The sequence below is a fragment of the Cherax quadricarinatus genome, chromosome 9, assembly GCF_038502225.1.
Source record: "Cherax quadricarinatus isolate ZL_2023a chromosome 9, ASM3850222v1, whole genome shotgun sequence".
NCBI lineage: Eukaryota > Metazoa > Arthropoda > Malacostraca > Decapoda > Parastacidae > Cherax > Cherax quadricarinatus.
This window is the reverse complement of record NC_091300.1, coordinates 2,135,577-2,158,686: the sequence shown is the minus strand read 5'-3', so window position 1 is coordinate 2,158,686 and position 23,110 is coordinate 2,135,577. Positions and strand designations below refer to the sequence as shown.

General features: G+C 38.4%; 2 protein-coding genes across 4 annotated transcripts in view; one reads left to right on the top strand and one right to left on the bottom strand.

Annotated features, from left to right (window-relative positions):
- Window positions 1-23,110, top strand: part of LOC128686169 (nuclear RNA export factor 1) — a 292,531-nt gene that overhangs the window by 69,369 nt on the left and 200,052 nt on the right. The window lies entirely within an intron of this gene.
- g (adaptor-related protein complex 3, delta 1 subunit-like garnet) overlaps window positions 1-23,110 on the bottom strand; it is a 248,858-nt gene that overhangs the window by 50,218 nt on the left and 175,530 nt on the right. For all 3 annotated transcript variants that reach the window (XM_070083159.1, XM_070083157.1, XM_070083158.1), the window contains exons 15-18: window positions 17,521-17,671; window positions 8,620-8,770; window positions 1,705-1,826; window positions 1,382-1,515 (exon numbers count right to left, since the gene is read on the bottom strand). In XM_070083159.1, coding sequence (XP_069939260.1) covers window positions 1,382-1,515; window positions 1,705-1,826; window positions 8,620-8,770; window positions 17,521-17,671 — 558 coding nt within the window. The remainder of the gene's footprint in view (window positions 1-1,381; window positions 1,516-1,704; window positions 1,827-8,619; window positions 8,771-17,520; window positions 17,672-23,110) is intronic.

Genomic DNA, 23,110 nt, shown 5'->3' with positions numbered 1-23,110 from the left:
GCCAGTGTGTTAACCCTTTGACTATTTCGGTCATACGTATATATACGTCTTATGAGCCACCGTGTTTGACGTAATGTATATACATGTATACTAAAAAATTCTAGCGGCTTCAAATCAAGCAGGAGAAAGTTGGTAGGCCCACATGTGAGAGAATGGGTCTGTGTGGTCAGTGTGCACCATATAAAAAACAATCCTGCAGCACTCAGTGCATAATGAGAAAAAAAACCTCCAACCGTGTTTTTGGATTAAAACGCTGACTTTGTGGTGTATTTTCGTATAGTATTTATGGTTGTATTCTCGTTTTCTTGGTCTCATTTGACAGAATGGAAAACACGTTATAGAAATAGAGGTGATTTTGATTGGTTTTACTATGAAAAGAACCTTGAAATGGAGCTCAAAGTAGGGGAAATGTTTGATTTTTGATGTTCAAAAGTAAACTAATGATGTCATTGTCCAATAAATGTCCAAGTAGCCATTCTAATATGCAGTCATAAATGGGTTGACATTATTTATACAATTATTACAATATTGCAATAGTCTGCATAACAGTAAATCATCTATTTTTTGTTTGAATAAAAATTCAAAATGGAAAGCAAGAGTAATATCAGAGGGGCCTCGAGATGTGACTGATGAACAAAGAAAATGTTATTTTAGAGCCAGGAATGTCTGCATTGTTCATTCTGGACCCTATTTTGAAATTGGCATATTTTTTAATTTGCCTGAAATTGGCCAAATTGCAAATTTCTGACCACGTTAGTGGGTAGTTGAAATCGGTAAATGGGCAGTTTCTTGTACTCAACTGATAGAACAAATGGATTTCTAAAGAAATAGCTATGAGTTTGGTCAACTGGAACAATTAGCTGAAAATAGGGCTCTAAGTGAGCGAAATCGCCGATTCATAAATATCACCGAGGTTGCTAACTTCGCGAGAGTGTAATTCCGTAAGTTTTCCATCAAATTTCATTCTTTTGGTATCATTACCAGTGGGAAAGATTCTCTATCATTTCACAAGAAAAAAATATTTTTTTTTTTTTCAAAAATTTTTCGACACCAGGAGACACCTAAGGATCTGGGTAGCAACAGTCAAAGTTTTAAATAAAGAAAATGAGAAACCCGACTTTAAATGTTTCTCTATAAGACAAATATATATTTTAACAAAGCTGAAAAAGTCTGACTTAGTTCACATACAAAAAACAATTTTAGGTGGACAAAGTACAATATACCACCTAACTTGTGGCTGCCATTTTATGGTTATTAACTAAAAACTTCATTGGACACCTGTCTATCTTAAACACAAAAATTAAGTCTATGTACCAATACAAAGATGAGCAAAACCAAAATACTATATTCAGTTTTTAGGAGCGAAATATATAAAACTCACTCATCAAGATTAATATCCAGAGCTCTGTGAGGATCATCTTCAGGCCGATCATCTATTTCATAATCATCGGACAAATGAGCCCCTTCAGGCATTTCTCCAATGTCAGTATTTACTACATGCATCCGATTTATCTCCTGGTGAAGAAAGTAAATACATAATAGTAAGCACATCAAATATCTGTCACACATTATAAAACAAAATATAATACAAATGACAATAATTATTTCTAAAGATACATTAGTTACAATAGTAGATAAAGTGTATATTTCTTATGGGCCAGAAAGTTCATGATTTCAGCACCGATCTCTGGAAGAAAGACATACCTCTTCACTGCTGGATGATACTTGTCCCTTCCTTTTACTTCGCTTCTTCTGTTTCTTGTGGCGCTTCTTCCCACCATCTTGCCACCCATCAACCACTTGGTACTTGTCTAATGATGTCATACCTATTACAAATTGAACACACATATTATCACTGTCTACAGTAAAAGTTACTGAAAGAGCATCTAACCTTTTTTAACCCTTAAATTGTCCAAACATCGATCTACGTTCACATGCGTAGTGCTCCAAAAGTAGATCTATGTTTTTCACATATTTTCAAATATAAAAAAAAAGTAGATCAAAGTTTTTTTAAACACTTTCAAATGTAAAAAAAAAAAACAAGATCTACATATTTTTATATACTTTCAAATGTTGAAAAAACGTAGATCTACATTTGGACAGTTTAACCCGTAAACGGTCCAAACGTATATAAACGTTTTTTTCAACATTTGAAAGTATGTAAAAAAAGTAGATCTTCTTTTTGTTTTTCTACATTTTCTACATTTGGGATATTGGCAGTTTGGAGGGATATGTTGTGTATCTTTATACGTATATGCTTCTAAACTGTTGTATTCTGAGCACCTCTGCAAAAACAGTGATTATGTGTGAGTGTGGTGAAAGTGTTGAATGATGATGAAAGCATTTTCTTTTTGGGGATTTTCTTTCTTTTTTGGGTCAACCTGCCTCGGTGGGAGACGGCCAACTTGTTGAAAAAAAAAAAAAGTAAAAAAAAACTTAGATCTACTTTTGTAGCACTACACATGTGAACGTAGATCTGCTTGGACCATTTACGGGTTAAGGGTTAATGTTCTTACAACAAATAACACAAAGGTTTCCATTCTGAAGTGAAAAGGAATCAAGAGCACATAAGCTCATTCATTAGTGTTCTAAATGTGTATTTATAAAGAAGTATCTTCCATCATTACACATCACATAATAATAAAATTTGCAAAGTGAAATCTATGACTAACTTTAACTATAAAAACTTTCTAATAAACACGAACTACAATTACTGGCTCCAGGATAGGTTGTGGAAGGAAAGACTCTTGAAGCCAATCACAAGTATATTCTAAAACCCCATCTGTATAATTATGGGTCTTTTGACATATTAGCATCGGTGGAATCAACTAATTCTGGCATTAGTATAAGCCTAAAATTGGGTACCCAGTATTGGTTGGCATCAGCTAATTTTGATGGTATTGGCATAAGTATCAGTGCCAATATAGGTGGGTATTGGCCAGTGGCGGCTCGTATCGCGAGTAATACCTCTACTATCGTACTGCATCAAACTTCTATTTTTAATAATTTGTTTATCTCATTTCAACAAAAAATAAAAAACTTGCTTATAAATACATTGAAAACAACATACAACAGATTTTTCCTGTAATATATGTGTCAGTTGCAAATTATTTTAGCGTAAGGTTGATGAAGTCATACGTCTGGCAGTGAGCATCTGAGGGAACTGGAGCTCTGCTGCTCCTATGGACGAGCCGTGACTGGTATTGGCTAATTTTAACGGTATTCATATCAGCCTAAAATCAAGTATTGGGGTCAGCAAAGAAATTTAATCATCCCATCTCTAATTCATGCAATACATTCAAGGATGTTGTATCATCAGCATAAATTCACAAAGATCAATAATATTTAACCCTTTTGGTGTTGATCCCATTGTACTATGGCTCTGAAGCCAGGGGTCAGTCCCATAGTACTACACCATGAGCTCAGCTCACTCAGATAAGTTATGAGCAGTAAATTTTCGTCTAGATATGAGAGACTGGGTCTCATTATGCACTGCAGCATAAAGTGCATAATGAGAAAAAAACTGCAACAGTGTTTCTGGTTTAAAACAGCGATTTTGTGGTGTATTCTCATATGGTTTTAATAGTTATGGGATCATGACAGAAATGTTAAAAGCAGGGGGGGGATATAGTGTTGGAGAGGTTGGTACTTTTGTTTAATAAATGTATGGAAGAGGGGAAGGTACCTAGGGATTGGCAGAGAGCATGTATAGTCCCTTTATATAAAGGGAAAGGGGACAAAAGAGATTGTAAAAATTATAGAGGAATAAGTTTACTGAGTATACCAGGAAAAGTATACGGTAGGGTTATAATTGAAAGAATTAGAGGTAAGACAGAATGTAGGATTGCGGATGAGCAGGGAGGCTTCAGAGTTGGTAGGGGATGTGTAGATCAAGTGTTTACATTGAAGCATATATTTTTTTTTTTTTTTTTTTCAACAAGTCGGCCGTCTCCCACCGAGGCAGGGTGACCCAAAAAAAAGAAAGAAAATCCCCAAAAAGAAAATACTTTCATCATCATTCAACACTTTCACCACACTCACACATTATCACTGCTTTTGCAGAGGTGCTCAGAATACAACAGTTTAGAAGCATATACGTATAGAGATACACAACATATCCCTCCAAACTGCCAATATCCCAAACCCCTCCTTTAAAGTGCAGGCATTGTACTTCCCATTTCCAGGACTCAAGTCCGACTATATGAAAATAACCGGTTTCCCTGAATCCCTTCACTAAATATTACCCTGCTCACACTCCAACAGATCGTCAGGTCCCAAGTATCATTCGTCTCCATTCACTCCTATCTAACACGCTTATGCACGCTTGCTGGAAGTCCTAGCCCCTCACCCACAAAACCTCCTTTACCCCCTCTTTCCAACCCTTTCGAGGACGACCCCTACCCCTCTTTCCTTCCCCTATATATGAACAGTATTTAGATAAAGGTAGGGAAGTTTTTATTGCATTTATGGATTTAGAAAAGGCATATGATAGAGTGGATAGAGGAGCAATGTGGCAGATGTTGCAAGTATATGGAATAGGTGGTAAGTTACTAAATGCTATTAAGACTTTTTATGAGGATAGTGAGGCTCAGGTTAGGGTGTGTAGAAGAGAGGGAGAATACTTCCCGGTAAAAGTAGGTCTTAGACAGGTATGTGTAACGTCACCATGGTTGTTTAATATATTTATAGATGGGGTTGTAAAAGAAGTAAATGCTAGGGTGTTCGGGAGAGGGGTGGGATTAAATTATGGGGAATCAAATTCAAAATGGGAATTGACACAGTAACTTTTTGCTGATGATACTGTGCTTATGGGAGATTCTAAAGAAAAATTGCAAAGGTTAGTGGATGAGTTTGGGAATGTGTGTAAAGGTAGAAAGTTGAAAGTGAACATAGAAAAGAGTAAGGTGATGAGGGTATCAAATGATTTAGATAAAGAAAAATTGGATATCAAATTGAGGAGGAGGAGTATGGAAGAAGTGAATGTTTTCAGATACTTGGGAGTTGACGTGTCGGCGGATGGATTTATGAAGGATGAGGTTAATCATAGAATTGATGAGGGAAAAAAGGTGAGTGGTGCATTGAGGTATATGTGGAGTCAAAAAAACGTTATCTATGGAGGCAAAGAAGGGAATGTATGAAAGTATAGTAGTTTTTTTTTTTTTTTTTTTCAACAAGTCGGCCGTCTCCCACCGAGGCAGGGTGACCCAAAAAAAAGAAAGAAAATCCCCAAAAAGAAAATACTTTCATCATCATTCAACACTTTCACCACACTCGCACATTATCACTGTTTTTGCAGAGGTGCTCAGAAATACAACAGTCTAGAAGCATACACATATAAAGATACACAACATATCCCTCCAAACTGCCAATATCCCAAACCCCTCCTTTAAAGTGCAGGCATTGTACTTCCCATTTCCAGGACTCAAGTCCGACTATATGAAAATAACCGGTTTCCCTGAATCCCTTCACTAAATATTACCCTGCTCACACTCCAACAGATCGTCAGGTCCCAAGTACCATTCGTCTCCATTTACTCCTATCTGACACGCTCACGCACGCTTGCTGGAAGTCCAAGCCCCTCGCCCACAAAACCTCCTTTACCCCCTCTCTCCAACCCTTTCGAGGACGACCCCTACCCCGCCTTCCTTCCCCTATAGATTTATATGCTTTCCATGTCATTCTACTTTGATCCATTCTCTCTAAATGACCAAACCACCTCAACAACCCCTCTTCTGCCCTCTGACTAATACTTTTATTAACTCTACACCTTCTCCTAATTTCCACACTCCGAATTTTCTGCATAATATTTACACCACACATTGCCCTTAAACAGGACATCTCCACTGCCTCCAACCGTCTCCTCGCTGCTGCATTTACCACCCAAGCTTCACACCCATATAAAAGTGTTGGTACTACTATACTTTCATACATTCCCTTCTTTGCCTCCATAGATAACGTTTTTTGACTCCACATATACCTCAACGCACCACTCACCTTTTTTCCCTCATCAATTCTATGATTAACCTCATCCTTCATAAATCCATCTGCCGACACGTCAACTCCCAAGTATCTGAAAACATTCACTTCTTCCATACTCCTCCTCCCCAATTTGATATCCAATTTTTCTTTATCTAAATCATTTGACACCCTCATCACCTTACTCTTTTCTATGTTCACTTTCAGCTTTCTACCTTTACACACATTCCCAAACTCATCCACCAACACTATTATATGGATGTGAAGCTTGGGTGGTAAATGCAGCAGCGAGGAGACGGTTGGAGGCACTGGAGATGTCCTGTCTAAGGGCAATGTGTGGTGTAAATATTATGCAGAAAATTCGAAGTGTGGAAATTAGGAAAAGGTGTGGAGTTAATAAAAGTATTAGTCAGAGGGCAGAAGAGGGGTTGTTGAGGTGGTTTGGTCATTTAGAGAGAATGGATCAAAGTAGAATGACATGGAAAGCATATAAATCTATAGGGGAAGGAAGGAGGGGTAGGGGTCATCCTCAAAAGGGTTGGAGAGAGGGGGTAAAGGAGGTTTTGTGGGCGAGGGGCTTGAACTTCCAGCAAGCGTGCGTGAGCGTGTTAGATAGGAGTGAATGGAGACGAATGGTACTTGTAACATGACGATCTGTTGGAGTGTGAGCAGGGTAATATTTAGTGAAGGGATTCAGGGAAACTGGTTATTTTCATATAGTCAGACTTGAGTCCTGGAAATGGGAAGTACAATGCCTGCACTTTAAAGGAGGGGTTTGGGATATTGGCAGTTTGGAGGGATATGTTGTGTATCTTTATACGTATATGCTTCTAAACTGTTGTATTCTGAGCACCTCTGCAAAAACAGTGATAATGTGTGAGTGTGGTGAAAGTGTTGAATGATGATGAAAGTATTTTTTGGGGGGGGATTTTCTTTCTTTTTTGGGTCACCCTGCCTCAGTGGGAGACGGCCAACTTGTTGAAAAAAAAAAAAAGTTATGTTCTCAGTTTCTTGGTCTCATTTGATAGAATGGAAAATATATTACAGAAATAGAGATGATTTTGATTGGTTTCGAAACTGAAAGTAACTTGAAATTGAGCTCAAAGTAGTGGAAATGTTTGAGTTTTGCCGATGATCCAGAGTACACAAATGACGTCACTTATCCAATAAGCATACAACTAGCCAGTCTAATATGCATTTAGGAATGCAATGACATTATTTATACAATTATTACAATAATGCAGTAGTCTGCATAACAGTAAATCTTATTTTTTTGTGTGAATTAAAATTCAAAATGGAAAGCAAGTGCAATAAAAGAGGGGCCTGGAGACATGACCAATGAGCATAGAAAATGTTATTTTAGTGCCAGGAATGTCTGAACTGTTTATTCTGAACCCTATTTTGAAGCTGGCATTTCTTGAATTTTCTGTGAAACTGGCAAAATTACCAATTTCTGATCACTTCATTGGGTAGTTTAAACAGATGAATGGGCAGTTTCTTACACTCAATTGATAGAATGGAAGACATACTAGCAAAAATAGCTAGGAATTTGGTCAACTGGAACCATGGAATTGGCCTAAAATTGGACTCAAAGTGGATGAAATCATCGATACACTAATATCGCTGACACAGCAAAATTCGCAAAAGTGCAAGTTCATTAGTTTTCCATCGTATTTTGTACTTTTTATTTTATTACCTTCAGAAAAATATTCTCTACCATTTCATAAGAAAAGATAATGGGGGAGGGGGGGGGATGATTTTGAGACCCTGAAAACAAGTCTGAGTAGGGGTCATGACTCTGAAAGGATTAATGACTCTTAAATTTTCCTCTTCACCAATTTCCTAATAGGACACACAGGTAGACATAACACATCACGTACATTCTTTATATCAACATCTCATGTAAATTCACTCTATGTAACACACACGCACACAGTAGATCACCTTTCGTGTCTCCACCTATTGCATTTTGACCTGTTCACAATTAATTTTTTATATAAATTTTCTCCCTTTGCTCCTAAGGTTTCCCACCTATCACAGTGATTATTTTTTTTTTTTAATTTTTATCAGGCTAGTTTTGATAACTGAATTAAAATAATTATTGTTTCTAAGTTTTTACCAAGTCATACTGTTTGTTATGCTCATTTCATACATATATTGAGAAATCACATTTGTTTGTTAGAGATTGGTAAGGAACTATGGATTTTATATTTACATTTTTGTTAAGGCTGAACATAAAATGATACATTTATAGATAGATGTATCATTTTATATTGTTTTATGTAGTTATCCTGCCTCCTCTTTTCCTCCAATCAGTCAACAATTATATTTTAATAGTTTCTGAGAGCTGTCTTGGAATGCATCTTTGGAGACAATTTGGTAATTTCGAAAGATGTAAAGACATGAACATGTGAACAAATCTGCCCTGCTACCAGATCCAACTAATTTACACCTACATTTCCAACAGTTTAGTCTTGTTGTCAGTAACATTATCTCCAACTGACTTTTATTAGGTCATCATCAGAATGCTTTAATTATACACATGACAAAATTTTTGGAAAATATCTGACAAGAAAAAGCTTTATGCTAAAAGATGTATAAAATAACGCTAAGCACAATGCAACTAAAGAATACACAACTAACCTGGTATCTTAAGGGAAACATTTAAGTCAATTGCTGTTACAGGAATTTCATCTACTTGTATGCTGTTATGATTTGGCCGTGGAGATGACAGTGCTGATGATTTCACATAGTATGGGTTGCTAGCTTGTTCTGCCCTCCTGGCATCTCGAAGCTGAAAATAATTCACATTATATTAACCTGACGCATAGTGAGGGGAAAAACTGATAGCCGAGAGAGAGGTTTTGAGGGTGAGCACGAAGACAAATGGAGCTAAGCCACAGTCAGTGTAGTAAACAAGATTCAGTTAAAAGTCAGAGAAAACCTGCATTGAATACAAGGTTGTCAGTGAGCAGAGCAGAGTAACCAGGTCAGAGCACTGTAAAAGAGGTTGTAAATGAAATCATTGTGCTGTTTGATAAATGGAGCAGTCTTTCAAATCATGTTGGACTGTCACCATAACCTAATAACTCAACTATCTCCAGTATATAATCTATGTAGTGAATTTAAAAAGCCACTGGTTGGAAAGACATCTTCATAATAAAGATATCCCTGTGTTGTATGTGTGTCTTATTCATTAACCTGTCAATACTGTATGCCATTAATGTATTAATAATTCTAGTGAAGTGGTGCTGGGTGCCCATCGACAAAATGACAGAGTCTAATGTAACAAACCTAGATTATTGTATTGTTTTCCACATGCATCATGCCAATAACACTGAAGGAATGTTCACTAAAATCCAGTAAGTGGTTTGATTAAAACAGCTTGCTGATCTTTAGTGCAGATTAAAATGCTGCCAAAGATCTATCAAATACAGAGTCAGTACCAGAAATTAGTTGAAAATATCAACCACCTGCAGGAGATTTGGAATCCCTGAACTGTAGAATCAGTAGAAGAGTCTACTGAACTAATTTTTCTGAACACCAGTATGGCCAGCAAAAGATGATCCCCTTTCGTCTGCTAAAGATACATCACAGCCAGCAATGACTGCAAGGAATCAAGGGTCTATATCACTTACCACTCATTTTCAGAATCCAAGATTAAAACAAATGATGAGACAGACATGGTAGACCCAGGATCCACCAATGGATCACATCAGACAAGATGCTTCATATCACACTCCTTCAGAGTATTCGAAGCCAATAGTGAACAAAGCAAAGAAGGTATTTTAAACTGGAGAAACAAGCCAGGGGGAAAGGCAAGGTATTAAGTAGGATAACAACAGATGTCAATTAGGAATTAATCATCAGGGTGGGGAAAGTATAACTAATGGGTCCTATACTGTACCTGGTGTATATTTAATGACATGATTACAGGAACTAGCCCAAGGAGGTACTACCGTCCTGCCAAGTGAGTGTAAAACAAAAGCCTGCAATAGTTTTACATGATGGTAGGATTGCTGGTGTCCTTTTTTCTGTCTCATAAACATGCAAGATTTCAGGTACGTCTTGCTACTTTTACTTACACTTAGGTCACACTACAAATACACCTACCATCCGACTTACGACCGAGTTCGGTTCCGAGAAACCGGTCGTAAGTCGAAATGGTCGTAAGTAGAACTTTACTATTGAATATCAACAAAACATTTTTGTAATGACTTTATTTTATTGTTTTATTTTGGTATTTCATGTTTTACTTTACTTTTTATGTTGTTAGTACTGTATTTTATACTGTAAGGTTTAGGATAAACACTGTGTACAACACAAATAGTTGTTTATTTCCCAGAAATTTGGCATAAAAAACACAGTCGTTAGTCGAGTGGTCGTAAGTCGAACAGGTCGTAAGTCGGATGGTAGGTGTACACGTACAAGCATATATATACTATACACACCTCTTTGGGTTTTCTGCTATTTTCTTTCTAGTTCTTATTCTTGTTTATTTCCTCTTATCTCCATGGGGAAGTGGAGCAGAATTCTTCCTTCGTAAGCCATGCGTGTTGTAAAAGGCGACTAAAATGCCGGGAGCAAGGGGCTAGTAACCCCTTCTCCTGTATAAATTAATAAATTTAAAAAGAGAAACTTTTTTTTTCTTTTTGGGCCACCCTGCATCGGTGGGATACGACCGGTTTGTTGAAAGATTACAGGAACTGACTCCTACATATATCTGTTTGTCAAAGTCAAAGTGTTAAGTGTAGTAGGTTGGTAGACAGCAATCACCCAGGGAGGTACTACCATCCTGCCAAGTGAGTGTAACACGGAAACCTGTAATTGTTTTACATGATGGTAGAATTACTGGTGTCTTATTTTCTGCCTCATAAACATGCAAGATTTCAGGTACGTCTTGCTACTTCTACTTACACTTAGGTCAAACTACATGTACATGTTTATTTATAAACACTCGTCTGAGTTTTCTTTGATTTTATCTTAATAGTTCTTGGTCTTATTACTTTTCCTTTTATATCCATGGGGAAGTGGAATAAGAATCTTTCCTCCATAAGCCATGCGTGTTGTAAAAGTCAACTAAAATGCCAGGAACAATGGGCTAGTAACCCCTTTTCCTGTAATAATTACTAAAAAGAATAATTAGAAGAAAATTGTCAAAGTGGGAAGTCTGAATGTGCATGGATGTTGTGCAAATGATAAGAAAGAGATGATTGTGGATGTTATGAATGAGAAGAAGCTGGATGTCCTGGCTTTAAGTGAAACAAAGCTGAAGGGGGTGGGAGAGTTTCAGTGGAGAGGAATAAATGGGATTAGGTCAGGGGTTTCAAACAGAGTTAGAGCTAAAGGAGTAGCAATAACGTTGAAGGATAAGCTATGGCACGAAAAGAGGGACTATAAATGTATTAATTCAAGGATTATGTGGAGTAAAATAAAGGTTGGATGTGAAAAGTAGGTTATAGTAAGTGTATATGCACCTGGAGAAGAAAGAAGTGTAGAGGAGAGAGAGAGATTTTGGGAAATGTTGAGTGAATGTGTGGGGAGTTTTGAACCAAGTGTGAGAGTAATGGTGGTTGGGGATTTCAATGCTAAAGTGGGCAAAAATGTTGTGGAGGGAGTAGTAGGTAAATTTGGGGTGCCAGGGGTAAATGAAAATGGGAAGCCTTTAATTGAGCTATGTGTAGAAAGCTGTTTAGTAATAGGTAATACATATTTTATGAAGAGGATAAATAAATATGCAAGGTATGATATAGCACGCAACGAAAGTAGTTTGTTAGATTATATATTGGTGGATAAAAGGTTGATGGGTAGGCTTCAGGATGTACAAGTTTATAAGAGGGGCAACTGATATCGGATCATTATTTAGTTGTAGCTACAGTTAGAGTAAGAAGTAGATGGGAAAAGAGGAAAATGGCAACAACAAGAGGGAGGCGAGAGTGTATAAACTAAGGGAGGAGGAAGTTCGGGTGAGATATAAGCAACTATTGGCAGAAAGGTGGACTGGTGCAAGTATGAGCAGTGGGGGAGGGGGGGGGGGTTTGAAGAGGGTTTGAATAGTTTTAAAAATGCAGTATTAGAATGTGGGACAGAAGTTTGTGGTTATATGAGGGTGGGTGCAGAAGGAAAGAGGAGTGATTGGTGGAATGATGAAGTAAAGGTTGTGATAGAGAAAAAGTTAGCTTATGAGAGGATTTTGCAAAGCAGAAGTGTTATAAGAAGAGTAGAGTATATAGAGAGTAAAAGAAAGGTGAAGAGAGTGGTGAGAGAGTGCAAAAGGAGAGCAAATGATAGAGTGGGAGAGGCACTGTCAAGAAATTTTAATGAAAATAACAAAAAACTTTGGAGTGAGTTAAACAAGTTAAGAAAGCCTAGGGAACAAATGGATTTGTCAGTTAAAAACAGAGTAGGGGAGTTAGTAGATGGGGAGAGGGAGGTTTTGGGTAATGGCGGGAATATTTTGAGGAACTTTTAAATGTCAACGAAGAAAGGGAGGCGGTAATTTCATGCATTGGCCAGGGAGGTATACCATCACTATGACTCAAGAAATCGTAATGACACGATTGCAAATAAACCATACCCCCGGCCGGGATTGAACCCGCGGTCATAGAGTCTCAAAACTCCAGCCCGTCGCGTTAGCCACTAGACCAGCTAGCCACAATAAGATTCATCCAACTAGGTATATTTCTACACCATAGGAAAGTTAGCACAGGCACCTCTGTGACCACAAATGCAAGTTCGTCTGTAAAAACTTGCATTTGTGGTCACAGAGGTGCCTGTGCTAACTTTCCTATGGTGTAGAAATATACCTAGTTGGATGAATCTTATTGTGGCTAGCTGGTCTAGTGGCTAACGCGACGGGCTGGAGTTTTGAGACTCTATGACCGCGGGTTCAATCCCGGCCGGGGGTATGGTTTAGGTATACCATCTTTTAGGAGTGAAGAAGAACAGGATGAGGGAGTGGGGGAGGTGCATGAGGCATCACGTAGAATGAAAGGGGGTAAAGCAGCTGGAACTGATGGGATCATGACAGAAATGTTAAAAGCAGGGGGGGATATAATGTTGGAGTGGTTGGTATTTTTGTTTAATATATGTATGACTTCCAGCAGGCGTGCATGAGCGTGTTCGATAGGAGTGAATGGAGACGAATGGTATTTGGGACCTGACGATCTGTTGGAGTGTGAGCAGGGTAATATTTAGTGAAGGGATTCAGGGAAACCGGTTATTTTTATATAGCCAGACTTGAGTCCTGGAATTGAGAGGTACAATGCCTGCACTCTAAAGGAGGGGTTTTGGGATATTAGCAGTTTGGAGGGATATGTTGTGTATCTTTATACATATATGCTTCTAAACTGTTGTGTTCTGAGCACCTCTGCAAAAACAGTGATTATGTGTGAGTGAGGTGAAAGTGTTGAATGATGATGAAAGTATTTTCTTCTTGAGGATTTTCTTTCTTTTTGGGTCACCCTGCCTCGGTGGGAGACGGCCGACTTGTTGAAAAAAAAAAAAATATGTATGAAAGAGGGGAAGGTACCTAGAGACTGGTGGAGAGCATCTATAGTCCCTGTATATAAAGGGAAGGGGGATAAGAGAGATTGTAAAAATTATAGAAGAATAAGTTTACTGAGTATACCAGGAAAAGTGTATGATAGGGTTATAATTGAAAGAATTAGAGGTAAGACAGAATGTAGGATTGCAGATGAGCAAGGAGGTTTTAGAGTAGGTAGGAGATGTGTAGATCAAGTGTTTACATTGAAGCATACATGTGAAGAGTATTTAGATAAATGTAGGGAAGTTTTTATTGCATTTATGGATTTAGAAAAGGCATATGGTAGAGTGGATAGAGGAGCAATGTGGCAGATGTTGCAAGTATATGGAATAGGTGGTAAGTTACTAAATGCTGTAGAGAGTTTTTATGAGGATGGTGAGGCTCAGGTTAGGGTGTGTAGAAGAGAGGGAGACTACTTCCCGGTAAAAGTAGGTCTTAGACAGGGATGTGTAATGTCACCATGGTTGTTTAATATATTTATAGATGGGGTTGTAAAAGAAGTAAATGCTAGGGTGTTCAGGAGAGGGGTGGGATTAAATTATGAAGAATCAAATACAAAATGGGAATTTACACAGTTGCTTTTTGCTGATGATACTGTGCTTATGGGAGATTCTAAAGAAAAATTGCAAAGGTTAGTGGACGAGTTTGGGAATGTGTGTAAAGGTAAAAAGTTGAAAGTGAACATAGAAAAGAGTAAGGTGATGAGGGTATCAAATGATTTAGATAAAGAAAAATTGGATATCAAATTGGGGAGGAAGAGTATGGAAGAAGTGAATGTTTTCAGATACTTGGGAGTTGATGTGTAAGCGGATGGATTTATGAAGGATGAGGTTAAACGTAGAATTGATGAGGGGAAAAAAGGTGAGTGGTGCGTTGAGGTATATGTGGAAACATAAAACATTATCTATGGAGGCAAAGAAGGGAATGTATGAAAGTATAGTAGTACCAACACTCTTATATGGGTGTGAAGCTTGGGTTGTGAATGCAGCAGCAAGGAGGCAGTGGATGTCCTGTCTAAGGGCAATGTTTTTTTTATTAACACACTGGCCAATTCCCACCAAGGCAGGGTGGCCCAAAAAAGAAAAACTTTCACCATCATTCACTCCATCACTGTCTTGCCAGAAGTTTTTAAACTGCAACATTAACACCCCTCCTTCAGAGTGCAGGCATTGTACTTCCCATCTCCAGGACTCAAGTCCGGCCTGCCGGTTTCCCTGAATCCCTTCATAAATGTTACTTTGCTCACACTCCAACAGCACGTCAAGTATTAAAAACCATTTGTCTCCATTCGCTCCTATCAAACACGCTCACGCATGCCTGCTGGAAGTCCAAGCCCCTCGCACACAAAACCTCCTTTACCCCCTCCCTCCAACCTTTCCTAGGCCGACCCCTACCCCGCCTTCATTCCACTACAAAATGATACACTCTTGAAGTCATTCTGTTTCGCTCCATTCTCTCTACATGTTTGAACCACCTCAACAACCCTTGCTCAGCCCTCTGGACAACAGTTTTGGTAATCCCACACCTCCTCCTAACTTCCAAACTACGAATTCTCTGCATTATATTCACACCACACATTGCCCTTAGACATGACATCTCCACTGCTTCCAGCCTTCTCCTCACTGCAACATTCATCACCCATGCTTCACACCCATATAAGAGCGTTGGTAAAACTATACTCTCATACATTCCCCTCTTTGCCTCCAAGGACAAAGTTCTTTGTCTCCACAGACTCCTAAGTGCACCGTTCACCCTTTTCCCCTCATCAATTCTATGATTCACCTCATCTTTCATAGACCCATCCGCTGACACGTCCACTCCCAAATATCTGAATACATTCACCTCCTCCATACTCTCTCCCTCCAATCTGATATCCTATCTTTCATCACCTAATCTTTTTGTTATCCTCATAACCTTACTCTTTCCTGTATTCACTTTTAATTTTCTTCTTTTGCATGCCCTACCAAATTCATCCACCAACCTCTGCAATTTCTCTTCAGAATCTCCCAAGAGCACAGTGTCATCAGCAAAGAGCAACTGTGACAACTCCCACTTTATGTGTGATTCTTTATCTTTTAACTCCACGCCTCTTGCCAAGACCCTCGCATTTACTTCTCTTACAACCCCATCTATAAATATATTAAACAACCACGGTGACATCACACATCCTTGTCTAAGGCCTACTTTTACTGGGAAATAATCTCCCTCTTTCCTACATACTCTAACTTGAGCCTCACTATCCTCACTATGGTATAAATATTATGCAGAAAATTCGGAGTGTGGAAATTAGGAGAAGGTGTGGAGTTAATAAAAGTATTAGTCAGTGGGCTGAAGAGGGGTTGTTGAGGTTGTTTGGTCATTTAGAGAGAATAGATCAAAGTAGAATGACATGGAGAGCATTTAAATCTGTAGGGGAAGGAAGGCGGGGTAGAGGTCATCCTCAAAAAGGTTGGAAGGGGTAAGGGAGGTTTTGTGGGCGAGGGGCTTGGACTTCCAGCAGGCGTGCGTGAGCGTGTTTGATAGGAGTGAATGGAGACAATTGGTATTTGGGACCTGACGATCTGTTGGAGTGTGAGCAGGGTAATATTTAGTGAAGGGATTCAGGGAAACCGGTTGTTTTTATATAGCTGGACTTGAGTCCTGGAAAATGGGAAGTACAATGCCTGCACTCTAAAGGATGGGTTCGGGATATTGATGGTTTGGAGGGATATGTTGTGTATCTTTATACATATATGATTCTTAGCAGTTGTGTTCTGAGCACTTCTGCAAAAACAGTGATTATGTGTGAGTGAGGTAAAAGAGTTGATGAAATTATTTTCTTTTTGGGGATTATCTTTCTTTTTGGGTCACCCTGCCTTGGTGGGAGATGGCCGACTTTAAAAAAAAAAAAAAAAAAAAAAAAAAAAAGTCAAAGCAATAAGAATGCCAAATGAAGAGATGAAAACGTTATGCTATGTGCTAGTCCTATGTGGATCATTTAGTACAAAGAATGATGAAGTCTTGATCCTCTGTATTTATTACAAGACAGGAACAGTCCCAATACTGATCATGATGGAACCTCACTTGTTACACTATCATTCTGACACTTCTCAATCAATGCCTCCTTCTTGACCCACTGCAATGCATTCTCTATTGCTTCTGTCTGTTCAATGCTGCCACTGATGATGAAGAAGAAGACTGACAAGACTTCATGAATGGTCAAATAAATGCTTAGTGGAATTTAACTCAAGCCAAAGTAAGGTTATAGAGCTGGGAGAGAACAATAGGAGTCAGTACTGAAGCTCATCTGGGTTGGGAATGAAAGCTTAGATACTTTATATAAAAAAAAAATCAGAATAACTATTATTAGAAAGCTGTCTGATGAAATGAAGCTCAAAGAAATACATCAGCAACATAAGTTAAGCATGCTAACGCATGTAGCATTAAGAAACCTTTGCAAAGGCAGTCAATCTGAATTTATCAGTTCTCTTGTTCTCTGGTGCAAGCTATGACAAACTTTTCACAAGTGAAAAAACTGTTTAGCACACTTCTACCAAGACAGCAAGTGAATGGATAACGGTGAATATGTTTTTTCTGGGTCACCTTGCCTTTGCAGGAGACAGCTATTGAGATAAGAAAAATAAATTATGAAAACTACAATGCCAAAATAACACATGGGGATAATAGTCACGCCAATCTTGGATCTACTGGTAGTTTAAACATTGCACACTTTACTTTCTCAGTTTTTGTTTATATAACAGTGTTGTGGAAGTGTGATGAAATACCATTACATATTACTTTTTAATATTACTGAACATCATATTTTTATCAGACATTTCACTTTTCAATTAGTGACCAAAAATATTTAACTTCAAACATGATATTTACCATAAAATTATCATAATAATAATAAAAAGGAAATATGGTTGCTATCCCATTTTTACAGGATATGATCATTTTTATTTTATTAAATTATTTTCTTCACCCATTTTATTTAAAATTATTAGAGCTCAATGTACCTTCTGGAGTTCCTCTTCTGAAGGCTCATACTTCTCCTTTCTATGTTTATAAGAAGAATCTGCTTTGACAAATATCTCCTTCTCAAGTGCATCATCCTCCTCCTCTTCACTCTCTGAAGGTGGATCATTGATCCAGGCATCTAAGTCAAGTCTGGTAAAATAAAAGGATTCTTATAATTGAAGTGAACATTATAATGACGCACAGTATACAGCACATATATATATATTTTTTTTTTCAACAAACCGGTCGTATCCCACAGAGGTAGGATGACAAAAGAAAAAAAAAAAATACTTTCATCATCATTCAACACTTTCACCTCCCTCATACATAATCACTGTTTTTCCAGAGGTGCCCAGACCACAACAGTTTAGAAGCATATACGTATAAAGATATACAACTTATCCCTCCAAACTGCCAATATCCCAACCCATCCTTTAGAGTGCAGGCATTGTACTTCTCATTTCCAGTACTCAAGTCTGGCTATATAAAAATATCCAGTTTCCCTGAATTTTTTTTTTTTTCAACAAGTCAGCCGTCTCCCACTAAATATTACCCTGCTCACACTCCAACAGCTCGTCAGGTCCCAAATACCATTCGTCTCCATTCACTATCTAACATGCTCACGCATGCTTGCTGGAAGTCCAAGCCCCTCGCCCACAAAACCTCCTTTACCCCCTCTTTCCAACCCTTTCGAGGACGAACCCTACCCCTCTTTCCTTCCCCTATAGATTTATATGCTTTCCATGTCATTCTACTTTGATCCATTCTCTCTAAATAACCAAACCACCTCAACAACCCCTCTGACTAATACTTTTATTAACTCCACACCTTCTCCTAATTTCCACACTCCGAATTTTCTGCATATTTACACCACACATTGCCTTTAGACAGGACATCTCCACTGCCTCCAACCACCTCCTTGCTGCTGCATTCACAACCCAAGCTTCACACCCATATAAGAGTGTTGGTACTATTATACTTTCATACATTCCTTCTTTGCCTCCATAGATAACGGTTTTTGTCTCCACATATACCTCAACGCACCACTTAAACATATCCCTCCAAACTGCCAATATCCCAAACCCCTCCTTTAAAGTGCAGGCATTGTACTTCCCATTTCCAGGACTCAAGTCCGACTATATGAAAATAACCTGTTTCCCTGAATCCCTTCACTAAATATTACCGTGCTCACACTCCAACAGATCGTCAGGTCCCAAGTACCATTCGTCTCCATTCACTCCTAACACGCTCACGCACGCTTGCTGGAAGTCCAAGCCCCTTACCCACAAAACCTCCTTTACCCCCTCTCTCCAACCCTTTCGAGGACGACCCCTACCCCGCCTTCCTTCCCCTATAGATTTATATGCTTTCCATGTCATTCTACTTTGATCCATTCTCTCTAAATGACCAAAATTACTTACCTTTTTATCCTCATTAATTCTATGATTAACCGCCAACACATCAACCCCCAAGTATCTGAAAACATTCACTTCTTCCATACTACTCCTCCCAATTTGATATCCAATTTTTCTTTATCTTAATCATTTGATACCCTCATCACCTTACTCTTTTCTATGTTCACTTTCAACTTTCTACCTTCACACACTCCCAAACTCATCCACTAACCTTTGCAATTTTTCTTTAGAATCTCCCATAAGCACAATATCATCAGCAAAAAGCAACTGTGTCAATTCCCATTTTGTATTTGATTCCCCATAATTTAATCCCACCCCTCTCCCGAACACCCTAGCATTTACTTCTTTTACAACCCCATCTATAAATATATTAAACAACCATGGTGCCCTTACACATCCCTGTCTAAGACCTACTTTTACTGGGAAGTAGTCTCCCTCTCTTCTACACACCCTAACCTGAGCCTCACTATCCTCATAAAAACTCTTTAGTAAGTTACCACCTATTCCACATACTTGCAACATCTGCTACATTGCTCCCCTATCCACTCTAACATTTTTTTTTTCTCAACAAGTCAGCCGTCTCCCACCAAGGCAGGGTGACCCAAAAAAGAATGAAAATCCCCAAAAAGAAAATACTTTCATCATCATTCAACACTTTCACCACACTCACACATTATCACTGTTTTTGCAGAGGCGCTCAGAATACAACAGTTCAGAAGCAAATATGTATAAAGATACACAACATATCCCTCCAAACTGCCAATATCCCAAACCCCTCCTTTAAAGTGCAGGCATTGTACTTCCCATTTCCAGGACTCAAGTCCGACTATATGAAAATAACTGGTTTCCCTGAATCCCTTCACTAAATATTACCCTGCTCACACTCCAACAGATCGTCAGGTCCCAAGTATCATTCGTCTCCATTCACTCATAACTAACACGCTCATGCACGCTTGCTGGAAGTCCAAGCCCCTCGCCCACAAAACCTCCTTTACCCCCTCTCTCCAACCCTTTCGCGAATGACCCCTACCCCGCCTTCCTTCCCCTATAGATTTATATGCTTTCCAAGTCATTCTACTTTGATCCATTCTCTCTAAATGACCAAACCACCTCAACAACCCCTCTTCTGCCCTCTGACTAATACTTTTATTAACTCCACACCTTTTCCTAATTTCCACACTCCGAATTTTCTGCATAATATTTACACCACACATTGCCCTTAGACAGGACATCTACACTGCCTCCAACCGTCTCCTCGCTGCTGCATTTACCACCAAAGCTTCACATCCATATAAGAGTGTTGGTACTGCTATACTTTCATACATTCCATTCTTTGCCTCCATTGATAACGGTTTTTGACTCCACATATACCTCAACGCACCACTCGCCTTTTCTCCCTCAACAATTCTATGATTAACCTCATCCTTCATAAATCCATCCGCCGACACGTCAACTCCCAAGTATCTGAAAACATTCACTTCTTCCATACTCCTCCTCCCCAATTTGATGTCCAATTTTTCTTTATCTAAATCATTTGATATCCTCATCATCTTACTCTTTTCTATGTTCACTTTCAACTTTCTACCTTTACATACATTCCCAAACTCATCCACTAACCTTTGCAATTTTTCTTTAGAATCTCCCATAAGCACAGTATCATCAACAAAAAGTAACTGTGCCAATTCCCATTTTGAATTTGATTCCCCATAATTTAATCCCACCCCTCTCCCGAACACCCTAGCATTTACTTCTTTTACAACCCCATCTATAAATATATTAAACAACCATGGTGACATTACACATCCCTGTCTAAGACCTACTTTTACCGGGAAGTAGTCTCCCTCTCTTCTACACACCCTAACCTGAGCCTCACTATCCTCATAAAAACTCTTTACAGCATTTAGTAACTTACCACCTATTCCATATACTTGCAACATCTGCCGCATTGCTCCTCTATCCACTCTATCATATGCCTTTTCTAAATCCATGAATGCAATAAAAACCTCCCTACCTTTATCTAAATACTGTTCACATATATGCTTCAATGTAAACACTTGATCTACACATCCCCTGCCCACTCTGAAACCTCCTTGCTCATCTGCAATCCTACATTCTGTCTTACCTCTAATTCTTTATTTATTTATTTATTTATTTATTTATTTATTTATTTATTTCCAATTTGTGCACACATACAGAGGTACAAAAAAAATACAGATAAGAGCAGTATGCCAAAGCCACTTATACTATGCATAGCATTACGGGCTGGCTTAAAATTAACTTAAGATTAACTAAGCAATGATTATTATTATTATTATTATAATCAAAAAGAAGCGCTAAGCCACAAGGACTATACAGCGCTGCTACTAAGCAATGATGAAATCAGTGATAAAACATTAATGTAAACAGATAACTATAAAGCACAAGTGAGTATTACAAAGACAGGTCATATGGTTGCATTCAGTTAGGTAGTGATTCTGTTAGGTAGTGTATTTAAAAAATAATAAAGTTAGATTGGGTTTTAGGTTTAACATTTATGTGATATAATTGTGAGAAACATTTAAGATATACAATTTATAATGTTCAGTTATTCAGTATTTATTTGGTTTTGGGTGAGTAAGTAATCTTTGAGAAGAGACTTGAATTTATAAACAGGTTGTGTTTCTTTTATATTTACAGGTAATGAATTCCAGATTTTAGGGCCTTTTATGTGCATTGAGTTTTTGCATAGTGTGAGATGGACACGAGGAACATCAAAGAGTGATCTGTGCCTTGTGTTATGGTCATGTGTTCTGTTGAGGTTGGCAAGGAGATGTTTGAGGGGAGGGTTAATATCAGAGTTAAGTGTTCTATGTATGTAATAGGTGCAGTAATAAGTATGGATGTTTTGTATGGTGAGTAGGTTTAGTGTACTGAATATTGGTGGAGTGTGCTGCCTGTAGTGAGAATTTGTTATCATTCTAACTGCAGCCTTTTGTTGGGTAATTAGTGGTCTGAGATGGTTAATTGTTGTTGAGCCCCATGCACAAATTCCATAGGTGAGATAGGGGTAAATAAGAGAGTGATATAGGGCCAGGAGGGCTGACTGTGGAACATAGTACCGTATCTTCGATAGTATGCCTACAGTCTTGGAAATTTTCTTAGAAATTTGATGTATATGTGTATGAAATTTGAGTCTATTATCAAGGTGGATTCCTAAGAATTTTCCCTCTGTTAGTTTTGTGATAGGTGATCCATTTATCATTATGTTAAGAGGGACATCTGTAGCTCTGTTACCAAACTGAATGAAGTAGGTTTTGTCAATGTTTAGTGTAAGTTTGTTAGTCCTCATCCAGGTAGATATTTTCTGTAATTCGGTATTTACAGTATTGGCTAGCGTGACTGGGCTCGGGTGAGAGAAGACGTATGTAGTGTCATCTGCAAATAGTGTGGGTTTGAGTAATTGCGAAGCATTTGGAAGGTCATTTATGTATAGGAGAAAGAGAAGAGGGCCAAGGACACTTCCCTGTGGGACACCAACTGTAATTGGTTGTGCAGAAGAGTTTGCCCCATTTGCGTACACATATTGGCTTCTGTTGCTGAGGTAAGACTTGAGGTAGTTGAGGGAGTGCCCTCTTATACCATAGTGTGACAATTTTACGTGGAGCAAGTCATGGTCAACTGTATCAAAAGCTTTACGTAAGTAAATGAAGATCCCCAGTGGGACTTCTTTTTTCTCTATTGCAGTGTATATATGTTCTAGCATGTGTATAATAGCATCATTAGTATTTTTATTAGGCCTGAATCCAAATTGGCAGGGGTTGAGTATGTTTTGGGAGATAAGGTAGGAGTAGATTCGTTTATGAATTAATTTTTCGAAGATTTTTGAGAGAGGGTGTAAGTTGGATATTGGCCTATAGTTATTCAACTCTGTTTGGTCTCCTCCTTTGTGGATCGGGGTGACCCTTGCTATTTTGAGTACTGTAGGGAAGGTGGAGGATTCAATGGATTTGTTAAAGAGTGTTGCAATGATTGGTGATAGCACTTGTGACACTTTTTTGTATATAAGGGGTGGTAAGGTATTTAAATCTCCTGCCTTGTTTTTTAGTGCGTTGATAATAAGGGAGACTTCGTATGGGTTAGTCGGAGCTAGGAACAGTGTGTTCGGGTAGTTGCCGGTGAGGTAGTCATTTGGTGG